The sequence below is a fragment of the Pristiophorus japonicus genome, chromosome 5, assembly GCF_044704955.1.
Source record: "Pristiophorus japonicus isolate sPriJap1 chromosome 5, sPriJap1.hap1, whole genome shotgun sequence".
Classification (NCBI taxonomy): domain Eukaryota; kingdom Metazoa; phylum Chordata; class Chondrichthyes; family Pristiophoridae; genus Pristiophorus; species Pristiophorus japonicus.
In genome coordinates, this window is record NC_091981.1 from 289176410 (window position 1) to 289188645 (window position 12236).

The 12236-nt window shown below is 47.8% G+C and overlaps 1 protein-coding gene across 1 annotated transcript; it reads right to left on the reverse strand.

The window, feature by feature from the left end:
- Window positions 1-1464: 1464 nt before the first annotated feature.
- Window positions 1465-11781, reverse strand: pycr3 (pyrroline-5-carboxylate reductase 3). The gene is made up of 6 exons (XM_070880131.1): window positions 11653-11781; window positions 10302-10366; window positions 9251-9430; window positions 5112-5324; window positions 4092-4184; window positions 1465-2041 (listed from the first exon to the last, which is right to left on the reverse strand). The coding sequence occupies exons 1-6, from the start codon at window positions 11729-11731 to the stop codon at window positions 1859-1861; spliced, it is 813 nt and encodes a 270-aa protein (XP_070736232.1). The 5' UTR covers window positions 11732-11781; the 3' UTR covers window positions 1465-1858.
- Between the last annotated feature and the right edge of the window lie 455 nt (window positions 11782-12236).

The window sequence follows — 12236 nt, forward strand, 5'->3', positions numbered from 1 at the left end:
GGGGGCCAGGAAGAAAAGATTTGCATTTATATAGCGCCTTTCACAACCACCGGATGTCCCAAAGCGCTTTACAGCCAATTAAGTACTTTTGGAGTGTGGTCACTGTTGTAATGTAGGAAATGCAGCAGCCAATTTGCGCACAGCAAGCTCCCACAACAGCACTGTGATAATGACCAGATAATTTGTTTTTGTTATGTTGATTAATGTATAAATATTGGGCAGGACACCGGGGTAACTCCCCTGCTCTTCTTCAAAATAGTGCCATGGGATATTTTACATCCACCTGAGGGCAGACGGGGCCTCGGTTTAATGTCTCATCCGAAAGACAGCACCTTCGACAGTGCAGCACTCCCTCAGCACTGCACTGGAGTGTCAGCCTCGATTTATGTGCTCGAGTCCCTGCAGTGGGACTTGAACCCACAACCTTCTGACTCACAGGTGAGGGTGCTGCCACCTCATAGGCGGTCCCTCGAACGAGGATGACTTGCTTCCACGAGAGTTCACAGATGTTTTAACGAAGAACCTGATATTCCAGTCCTGAACTCCAGTTGAGGGGGGTGGAAGATGCCTGTGCGTGGATTTTTTTAACGTGTGGTGACCGTTGCACATCAGCCACCACACGGGCTTTATCCAGTGGCAAGGGTTAACCAGGACGACTGGAGACCTGCTCTGCTGCACAAACCTAGTGCGTACACATATCGCAGTGGGCGCATCTGAGCCACAGCTGATACTCGAAAAAGTTGTCGAGGTGAGCTTAACACGTGAGAATTCTAGAAGCTTAGTTGTCACAGTCTATACACACACTGGCATGTTAGCACGTGCAGGATTTGGAGGAGAGTTGCCGCTATCTGATGAGTAGTATTTTATGGTCTCACGAGTTTATGACAAGCAGCACAGCACCATTACAAGCAGTAACAGATCACAAACCAATTGGAACAAATGGAATGGCACCTTCTCAGCTGCTTTAGGAATTTTCAATGAACTTAAAAACAAATGGGGAAGGACAGTTATGGGGGGACACCTCCCATTTTACAAGGGAGTCACCAGAAATTTCTGTAACGTATTAATTTTTTGCAGTTGCGGCAAGATTTGAGTTGGGTCTCCCTCCCTGCCAGCAGGGTTGGTGACGTCAGTGACAAGGAACACCTCGGATCAGCTCCACGGCAAAAAGAAAGCCGGGATCTGCAACTTCAGACCAGCCCGAGGATTGCTGTGGAGCATCCCGTCTTCCGACTAACCTCGCATGACTGAAGGGCCTGGCAGGGCGCGAGCCCGGGTCTCTGCAGTTAAGAAAATTCACGTCCTTTCCAAACCAGCAAAAGAAAACCCAGAGTACATTATGTTCTTGTTTAAAGTGGAAAAGCATATCAAACGTAAAAGAACAAGGGGCTCCCAATGGGTGCGTCCGCTTAAATGAGAACATCAGTACTTCAGTATGAATAAAAATACAAAGGTAGCCAGAAGTGAACCAGAATTTTCATGTTCCGCTGCCATCTTCAATATTTGCACTTCTCAACGTGAAGCAATACAAGGCTTTTCCACTTTTCGATCCCAGCATTAAACACTCCCCAATCAAGCAGAGTAAAGCTTAGCTCTACCCCAGCGAGGAATCTCAGGCCAGGTAGAGCACCGACTCGCCACCCACCTGTAATCCGGGGGTCCCAGTATCTGTTATTTTATGTTAAAAGGGATGGCCTCAGATGAACCCCTGAACTAAATGACACCCTCGTTGGTCCCTCCTGGGCCCTCGACACCGATGACGAACATTGTAAAGCCAATGGGAGCACAGAATGGCTCTGGAGCGTTCCCTGCCGTGCTCTACGATTCTGCTGCCACTGTGCTTCCAGCGTGGCGGGAACTAGTTTTTACCCAGCTCGCGAGCCCGGTTGGTCGCAGCTTCTACGGCATTCATCACGGTGCTGCGGAGACTGCCCTTCTCCAGCTCGTACAGGCCGTGGATAGTGGTCCCACCCGGCGTGCACACGTCGCTCTTCAGTTTTCCCGGGTGCTCCCCCGTCTCCAGAATCATCTTCGCAGCTCCCTGAGGAAAAAGTATCCCACAAACAGACAAAAATAAAAACATTTATTATATATATATATATATATATATATCTATACACACACATACATATATATAAATAAATAAACATTTTAAAATTATATATATTATATATATATATTTATATTACAGGTGCCTCCTAGTTCTAAAGAGAAACTCCTTTCATTCAACCAACTCGACTTCTCTGCTTCCCAAATTGCAGTAAGTTTTGCTACTTAACTACATCAAAGTATTGGGTAAAAATAAGGAGAGAATGTGTGACTGTAAAATGGAAATTGAACCAAGTCTGCGTGTCCTGGTCCAATTATCTACTGAAGATTACACTTGGTCTTTGCTCTCCATGTATAACATTATGGGAGATTTACTACATTTGTGTCCAGGACTACAATCACGAGCTGTATTTGGCTTCGGGATCACTCTGAGGAATGTTGCATCGCAGTGACAAAACACAGGTCAGCTATTACACACGGACAGCTGATTGCAGATGTACCACTCATGGCAGTTGCCAAGTGAAGGCAAGGCACTGTCCCACTGTGACCCGACCCCGACTGTCAAACCCGTGTGTGTCTCTCTCTCTCTCTCTCTCTCTCTCTCTCATTCCCTATTCCCATCAGCGAGGAGCGTGACTCTCTTCCTCTCTTTCCCTAGCCACTGACTCCATCCGAGGCTAAACCAGACTGTTCGCGACCTAGGCGTCATACTGGACCCTGAAAGATGCTTCCGTCAACATATCCGTGGCATAACTAAAACCGCCTATTTCCACCTCCGTAACATCGCCCGTCTCCACCCCTGCCTCAGCTCATCTGCTGCTGAAACCCTCATCCCTGCCTTTATTACCTCTGGACTTGACTATTCCAACGCACTCCTGGCTGGCCTCCCACATTCTGCCCTCCGTAAACTGGAGATCACCTAGAACTCGGCAGCCCGTGTCCTAACTCGCACCAAGTCCCTTTCACCCATCACTTCTGTGCTCGCTGACCTATATTGGCTCCCGGTTAAGCAACGCTATGATTTCAAAATTCTCATCCGTGTTTACAAATCACTCCAGGGCCTCGCCCCTCCCTATCTCTGTAATCTCCTTCAGCCTCACAACCCCATCAGCGAGGAGCTTGGCTCTCCTCCTCTCTTTCCCTAGCCACTGACTCCATCCCTCTCCCTAGCATCTATCTGAGGCTAAACTAGAACTGTTCGCGACTTAGGCATCATACTGGACCCTGAAATATGCTTCCAGCAACATATCTGTGGCATAATTAAAACCGCGGATGTCTGCATTCCTCAAATTCTGCATTCCTCAGTTGCCTGGGCCCTAAGCTCTGGAACATCCTCCCTAAACCTTCCTGCCTCTCTACCCTCCTTAAAACCTACCGCTTTGACCAAGCTTTTGGTCATCTGCTGTAATTTCTTATGTAGCTCGGTGTCAATTGTATTTGTTTTGGCTTATAACACTGCTGTGAAGCGCCTTGGGATGTTTTACTATATTAAAGGCGCTATATAAATAAAAGTTGTTATTGTTTGTTCCCACTAAATGGGAGTGTCCCTTTCTCTCCTCCCTCCCCACCACCTCCGCAAGCTGCATTAGGCAGCTCCATGCAGATAAGTTAATCAACACCAGGTTTTCCTCCCCTCCTTTCCTGAAGTCACCAACTCACGCTGGGGTCTGCTTACACTGGCACCAGCCACTCTCTGCTGTTTCACCCAGCTGAACATTCTTTGTATGCCAGTTTGAACGGTGGGCGGCAGCAGGATATTGTACTGCAGGGTGCATCACAGTTGAACCCAATCCTGTTCTCACAATCTAAGAGGCACTGCTTATTGATGAGGAGGGATTGATATAATCAACCCCTAACCCAGGATCGCCGAGACCATTGTAGAGCCTCTATCACTGCCTCGGCTGAGATCAAGTAACTGCGTACAGACCAGGGACTGAACCTGGGACTCCCCTTGTACGACTCATGACAAGCCATGAATTTACCCACTAACGTGAGGGAGCAGACAACTTCAATTCGAAAATGACTGACGGCGTGTCACCTACCAGCAGCGTCTGAGCTACAAGCTTCTTCGACAAGTCATATGGCATTCCCATCTTAACACCCCCGTCTGCCAGCGCCTCAGCAAACAGGTAAACCTATGCAATGAGAAAGAAAGACTTGCGTTTATAACAGGGCCTTTCACAAACTCAGGTTATCCCAAAACGCTTTACAGCCAATGAAGTACTTGTTTATAGTGTAGTCACTGTTGTAATGTAGGAAATGCAGCAGCCAATTTGTGCACAGCAAGGTCCCACAAACAGCAATGTGACAGTTGTTATGTCTTTAGATGCTCTGATAATGACTCCACAATGTATTGTACTTGAACTGTAGTGATCTTAGTCCATTTAATGTAACTCCAGAGTATCACATACAGCTGGTGTACAAGTTTCCCATAGTAGTGCCCTCTGGTGGCACAGCATATGCAATAGTACAAGCAGTAAACATGTCTGGATACATGACAACAATGACCAGGTAATTTATTTTTAACGATGTTGTTTCAGGGATAAATATTGGCCAAGATACCGGAAAGAACTCCCCTAGTCTTCTTCGAAATATTGTTCTTGTATTTAGGGAGGGAGGAAATAAATCCCCCAGGGTTAGCTCTACCAAGGAGCCAGCACAGGCACGATGGGCCGAATGGCTTCCTTCTGTGCTGTATCATTCTATGGATCCAGTTCCTGACCGCTATCGGACAAGATCTGACATTGCTGTGATGTTTGCCAAGGTTGAATAACCGACATTCATTCTCAGAAGCTCACCCATGATGAATGACCACTTGGGAGAGTTGTCAGAGGGCATCTTGTGCCAGAGGCCACCCAGTGCCCTAGCAAGGGGGCCAACAGTTTTAGGAGAGGAACGAGAGCCCGATCTTATCCTTGCAGACACTGCCACACGTGCACTGATCAGGCCGTGCTACATGGGGGGGGGGGGGGGGGCGGTGCACTTGCTGCAGCCCATCGAGCTAGCACAGTTACATCGTCAAGTCTCAGCCCCCCCCCCCCACCCCACGCTGGAATACATACAAATGCCACTCCGCTGCCACTAATCCCCGTGTGGATGTCCATGTAGGATTCAGGGGTCTCTTCGCACAGCCCACAGGCAGATACAAGGCCCTTGAGGAGAGTGGTTTCCTGCTCCCCAGCACTGCTTCCACGGCAAAACACCATCGAGCCCTGCTGCACCACACAAGGGAGGTTCGGCATCATCCGCAAGACCTTGGTCCCAACAGGCAGGAACTGAGGAGAGAGAGTTACAGCTTAGGAGTTCGCAGTGTGAGAATTACCGAAAGGCACTGCATTAAAATAAATCCAAGGGTTTACATTCACACATGTACAGTTTATGAAGGTATTTGGAGCACCACGCTTATGGGAGGAGTAAGTTGTACAATCACGTACAGCATGGCTGTGCCTGCACTCGGAGAAATACAAATTTGGGTAATTTGCTTGTTCTTGGTCTACTGGGATCAGTTGGATCTGGGATCGGAGGCTGACTATTGATAGACAAGTTGGCACGTGGATTGTTATGTCCTTGCCCGTCAGTGGAAGGGTCCCGGTGTGAAAGTGGGGGGTTTGGGGAGGGGCGAGGGGGAGGTACCTGTGTTCCACACTGTTCGGTAGTTCAAGGTGGAGACAGAGGATGAGACTGGGGAATTAATAACGGGGAACAGGGAAATAGCAGAGACATTGCACAAATATTTTGTATCGCTCTTCATGGTAGAAGACACTAAAAACATCCCAATAGTGGATAAGCAAGGGGCTATAGGGAGGGAGGAACTTAATACAATCACTATAGTAGAATTTGGTAATATAATGGGACTAAAGGCGGACAAGTCCTCTGGACTGATGGCTTACATCCTAGGGTCTTAAAAGAAGTGGCTGCAGAGATAGTGATGCATTGGTTGTAATCTACCAAAATTCCCTGGATTCTGCGGATTGGAAAATCACAAATGTAACGCCCCTATTTAAAAAAGGAGGCAAACAGAAAACAGGAAACTATAGACCAGTTAGCCTAACATCTGTCGTTGGAAAAATGCTGGAGTCCATTATTAAAGAACCAGTAGCAGGATATTTGGAAAAGCATAAATCAATCAAGCAGAGTCAGCATGGTTTTATGAAAGGGAAATCATGTTTGAAAAATTTCCTGGAGTTCTTTGAGGATGTAATGGGCAGGGTGGATAAGGAGGAACAAGTGGATGGGGTGTATTTGGATTTCCAGAAGACATTCGATAAGTTGCCACATAAAAGGTTACTGAACAAGATAAAAGTTCATGGGATTAGGAGTAATATATCAGCATGGATAGAGGATTGGCTAACGAACAGAAAACAGAGAGAGTCGGGATAAATGGGTAATTTTTCAGTTGGCAAACAGTAACTAGTGGGGTGCTGCAGGGATTGGTGCTGGAGCCTCAACTATTTACAATCTATATGAATGACTTGGATGAAAGGACCAGGTGTAATGTAGCCAAGTTTGCTGATGATACAAAGATGGGTGGGAATGCAATGTGTGAGGAGGCCACAAAGAATCTCCAAAGGGATATAGACAGGCGAAGTGATTGGCCAAAAATTTGGTAGGTGGAGTATAGTGTGGGAAAATGTGAGGTTATCCACTTTGGCAGAAAAAATAGAAAAGCAAATTATAATTTAAATGAAGAAAAATTGCAAAGTGCTGCAGTACAGAGAGACCTGGGGGTCCTTGTGCATGAAACACAAGAAGTTAGTTTGCAGGTACAGCAAGTAATCAAGAAGGCAAATGGAATGTTGGCCTTTATTGCAAGGGGTATAGAGTATAAAAGCAGAGAAGTCCTGCTACAACTGTACAGGGTATTGGTGAGGCCACACCTAGAGTACTGCATACATTTTTGGTCTCCGTATTTAAGGAAGACTTACATTGGAGGCTATTCAGAGAAGGTTCACTAGGTTGATTCCTGAGATGAGGGGGTTGACATGAAGATAGGTTGAGCCTATACTCATTGAGTTCAGAAGAATGAGAGGTGATCTTATTGAAACATAAGATAATGAAGGGGCTCGACAAGGTGGATGCAGAGAGGAAACTCATAGGGGAAACTAAAACTAAGGGGCAGTCTTAGAATAAGGGGCCGCCCATTAAAAACAGATGAGGAGGAATTTCTTCTCTCAGAGGGTTGTAAATCTGTGGAATTCTCTGCCCTAGAGAGCTGTGGAAGCAGAGAGAGACAGATTTTTGAGCGATAAGGGAATAAAGAGTTATGGGGAGTGGGCAGGGAAGTGGAGCCGAGTCCATGATCAGATTAGCCATGATCGTATTTAATGGAGGTGCAGGCTCCAGGGGCCAAATGGCCTACTCCTGCTCCTATTTTGTATGTTCTAATTCTTATGTTCTAACTGGGATCTGACCTACATCTGATCTGATGTAGGGAGGTTTGCACTGTGCCACAGAGAAAAGAAGCTGGTAGCAACTGCAAGTGCTAGGCCTCTTGTTGCAGAGGATCCTTGCTATTCAGTGGGCAGGTGCAGCAAGCATTAGGTTGGGTCCTCCAGGACTGCAAGGCCAGTCATGGTCTTTGTGGGACCTCAGACTGTTGCTCGGAACAGCTGAGTGCAGGGCTGTAACTAGGGCATCAGACAAAATCTGATAACGAACCAAAGGAGGGGATATTAAGGCAGGGGACCAAAAATTTGGTCAAAGAGATAGGCTTTAAGGTGCGTCTTAAAGGAGGAGAGGCAGGGAGGTTTAAGGAAGGAATTGTAAAGCTGAGGCAGTTGAAGGCACGGCTGCCAATGGAGCGACGAAGGAAATCAGGGATGCGCATGAGGCCAGAATCAGGGATGCACACGAGTTCTGAGGGTTGTCGGGCTGGTGGAGGTTACAAAGATGGAGGGGCGAGGTCACGGAGGGCTTTGAACAGAATGATGAGAATTTCAAAATCCCTGGTAATTATTAGCTCCCATTCTGAATTCAAGGTGTAGAAAATCAACCATTCTGAATGAAACCAGTGTTCTGTGACCAATCGGACCATGTTCTAAGCTGTATATTGCTGAGAAAAAGATTCTTCAGCACCCCTGGGTTAAGGAGGGAAAATGAAAAATCAGTCAGGCTCCCAGTACTCCTGACTGCTATCCAGCAATCCCTGCTGAAATGTGCAATCACATGTAGAGAGATATCAGGCGAGTACAGGAATGGGCTCAGCTGTGACTCTGGCTGTCAAGGGTCACGTGAATGATTGGCAGCCGTGTGAGGTACTGGAAGGTGACTGGCTGATATGACACCAAGAAGTGCACACCTTTGGAAGAGGAGGGAATAAGCTGGTGGAAAATCTCCCCATAAGAAATACTCACTTGGATGGTACCATCCCCACTCCTCCCCCCTCCTCCCCTCGCTGCCCCCTCTTCCCTTTCCCTTTCCCTCCCCCTCCCCCTCCCCCCCCCCCAGGCAGGAGTAGGCCATACGGCCCCTCGAGCCTGCTCCGCCATTTAATACGATCATGTCTGATCTGATCATGGAATCAGGTTCACTTCCCTGCTCGCTCCCCATAACCCCTTATTTCCTTATCGGTTAAGAAACTGTCTATTTCTGTCTTAAATTTATTCAATGTCCCGGCTTCCACAGCTCTCTGAGGCAGCGAATTCCACAGATTTACAACCCTCAGAGAAGAAATTTCTCCTCATCTCAGTTTTAAATGGGCGGCCCCTTATTCTAAGATCATGCCCTCTAGTTCTAGTCTCCCCCATCAGTGGAAACATCCTCTCTGCATTCACCTTGTCAAGCCCCCTCATAATCTTATACATTTCGATAAGATCACCTCTCATTCTTCTGAATTCCAATGAGTTGAGGCCCAACCTACTCAACCTTTCCTCATAAAAGTCAACTTCCCTGCTTTCATACTCCATCCCCTTTGCAATAAAGGCCACGATTCCACAGGCTTTCCTGATCACTTGCTGTACCTGCATACTTTTGTGTTTCAGGTCTCGCTGTACTGCAGCAATCTTTGCAATCTTTCTCCATTTAAATAATAACTTGCTCTGATTTTTTTGTGCCAAAGTGCATGACCTCACACTTTCCAACATTATACTCCATCTGCCAAATTCTTGCTCACTCACTTAGCCTGTCTACGTCCTTTTGCAGATTTTTTGTGTCCTCCTCACGCACTGTTTTTCCTCCCATCTTTGTACTCATGTCCACTCACTTTTTCCAGCGTTTCTATGGTAACGCCAGCTGCCACGGAAACGACAAGGTGCGCCGGTGTGACGAATGGAGAAATGTCCTTCAGGACTCCAGGCAGGATGTAAGGCTTGACGCTCAGAAAGAGGACTTTGCAGCTCTCCACCACCGAGGCATTCCTGTGCGTAGTCTGCATCCCAGCTTCCTACAGAACAAGGCACAACAGGTACAGAAGGAAATCCAGAGCAAGAGAAGACCATTCGACCAGCAATCACACTCCTTCCACATACAACCCGCTCCATCGCGGACCTTACACGATCACCGGTACAAGCTCTGTTTGGTTTCTTCTCCCCTCCTCCCATACAAGTTAAATCAAAACTTCCATCACTAATCTTCTTTTCGTCATTGAACTTCATCCCCCACACCCCACCCCCTGCCTGAAGGCAGTGACTCTTTCCTCACTACAGATTCTGCTGCTTAGACACAGTGAATGCTGGCAGGCTATTCAGCTGTGGGCCTTCACAACCGGAGCATGATTCCATCCTCACTCTGAAGCACGATGCCAGGGAGAACTTCCACTGGATCGTGAAGCAGGAGCAGGACCTTCCTTCTCTCCTGCCCAGAGAGCACCGAGACCAATTTTGATCAATTAATGGGATCCGGAACTCTCCTGTACGTCGTGGCTCAGTAAACACACAACCGGTTATGTATTCAACTGTCATTGTAACCCATGTATAAACTGACCTAAGTTGTACACCGTGAGAACACTGACCACTGAAGGTGGTGAACTTGTGGGAGACACTCCTAACCTGGACTTTCAGGTATAAAAGGGGAAGCACCACCCACCTTCATCACTTCAGTGCTGGCTAATAAAGGTTACTGATCACAGAGTGACCTTCTCTCAAGTATGGGCCTCGTGTGCATTTGTACTGTATAGTAAGGACATATTACAACCAATGATGTCAATCGGAGTGGAGGGGCTCTGTGGTATTCTTTCAACAGGTTCCGCCTGCCAATTCCATCCCCCCATTTTGCTTCACAGTACTATAATGCAGCGGCCTCTCACTACACCTCACCTTGAACTTGTGCAAGTTGTTGTTTGATGGAGCAGAGCCCATCACATTCTCAGGTTTCACATTTCCTAAGAAACAAACGAAAAATGTTCAGCTTTAAATTGGGATCCCCGGCCCACAGCACCCTCCCCCAACCCCAGGTAACACACAAGGTCACCTGCTTGTTTGTGTTGTTACCCGGGAGGAAACAGGCAATTTGAACCAACACAGATAGGTCGTTCTTACTAATGGGAGGCTACTCACAAGCTCAAGTCATAATCTGTGGTGGACCTTTCATTCTGATTTTCCTACTGGCTGGGGTAGGGCTCCAGAACTGCCTGTCTCCCCACGGTGGCCATGCGTCAGGGGTGCACCTCGACATATTATTCGGCTGCAGGCGGCAAGTCTGATTCTGCCCTTACCGGGGAGTGAGCATCCCCGATTTTAATCACTTCACCATCCCCACTGGCAGCTCTAAACCTGCCAGATTTCCCCTCCCGCCAACACTGCAAACACACACACACACACATACACATACACATATTACCCCCAACCACACACACACACATATTACCCCCACACACACACACATATTACCCCCAACCACACACACACACATATTACCCCCAACCACACACACATATTACCCCCAACCACACACACACACATATTACCCCCAACCACACACACACACATATTACCCCCAACCACACACACACACATATTACCCCCAACCACACACACACACATATTACCCCCAACCACACACACACACATATTACCCCCAACCACACACACACACATATATTACTCCCCAACCCCCCCAAACACACACACACATATTACCCCCACACACATACACATATTACCCCCCCCCCAACCACACACACACACATATTACCCCCACACACACACACATATTACCCCCAACCACACACACACACATATTACCCCCACACACACACACATATTACCCCCAACACACACACACATACACATATTACCCCCAACACACACACACATACACATATTACCCCCAACACACACACACATACACATATTACCCCCAACACACACACACATACACATATTACCCCCAACACACACACACACACATATTACTCCCCAACCCCCCCAAACACACACACACATATTACCCCCAACCCCCCCAACACACACATATTACCCCCAACACACACACATACACATATTACCCCCCCTCAAACACACACATTACACCCCCCGCCCGCCCCACCCACATGTCTCCCAATTCACGATACATTCAGAGACGATGCGCCAGTGAACTGGAGCTCGGATTAACTTTGCCGGTGGATGAGCTCCTCTGGCAAGTCACTTCCTCCGCCAGACCCCCTACCTGACAGCAGGAGCCCTCTGGCGATGCCAAAAGCCATTTTTCCGGCCCCAATGAATCCCACACTCAGCTCCTGCTCCATCGCTGCCGCCCACAGTCAGCAAGAACACAGCAGAACATAACCCAGCAACTACAACTGGCCAACCATAAAACACCACTGCAGAACTGCAGCAGGCCGGCTATAAAACATCCAGAGAATGAATCTCACTACTGTCCAACTGTAAAACATCTCTGAGTTATACTTCTTTCGTTTAGTCCCACCGCCACCTGGGAGTCCCTGGCAAAAGACCACCCTAAGTAGAGGAAGAGCATCCGGGAGGGTGCTGAGCACTTCGAGTCTCGTCGCCAAGAGTATGCAGAAATCAAGCGCAGGCAGCGGAAAGAGCGTGCGGCAAACCACCCACCCTGATCTTCAACCACTGTCTGTCCCACCTGTGACAGAGACTGTAATTCCTGTATTGGACTGTTCAGCCACCTGAGAACTCACTTCTAGAGTGGAAGCAAGTCTTCCTCGATTCCAAGGATGATGATGACACTTCTTTCGATCAGCCAGATGTCCAACACACAGGCCTCCATTGTAACCTCCC

Coding starts and splice junctions, on each gene's coding strand:
- pycr3 (XM_070880131.1), bottom strand. CDS start 11,731: ATGGAGCAGGAGCTGAGTGTGGGATTCATTGGGGCCGGAAAAATGGCT. Junction 10,367..11,652: donor CAGAGGGCTCCTGCTGTCAG/GTAGGGGGTCTG, acceptor TTTGTTTCTTAG/GAAATGTGAAACCTGAGAAT. Junction 4,185..5,111: donor GTGGCAGCGGAGTGGCATTT/GTATGTATTCCA, acceptor CTCATTGCATAG/GTTTACCTGTTTGCTGAGGC.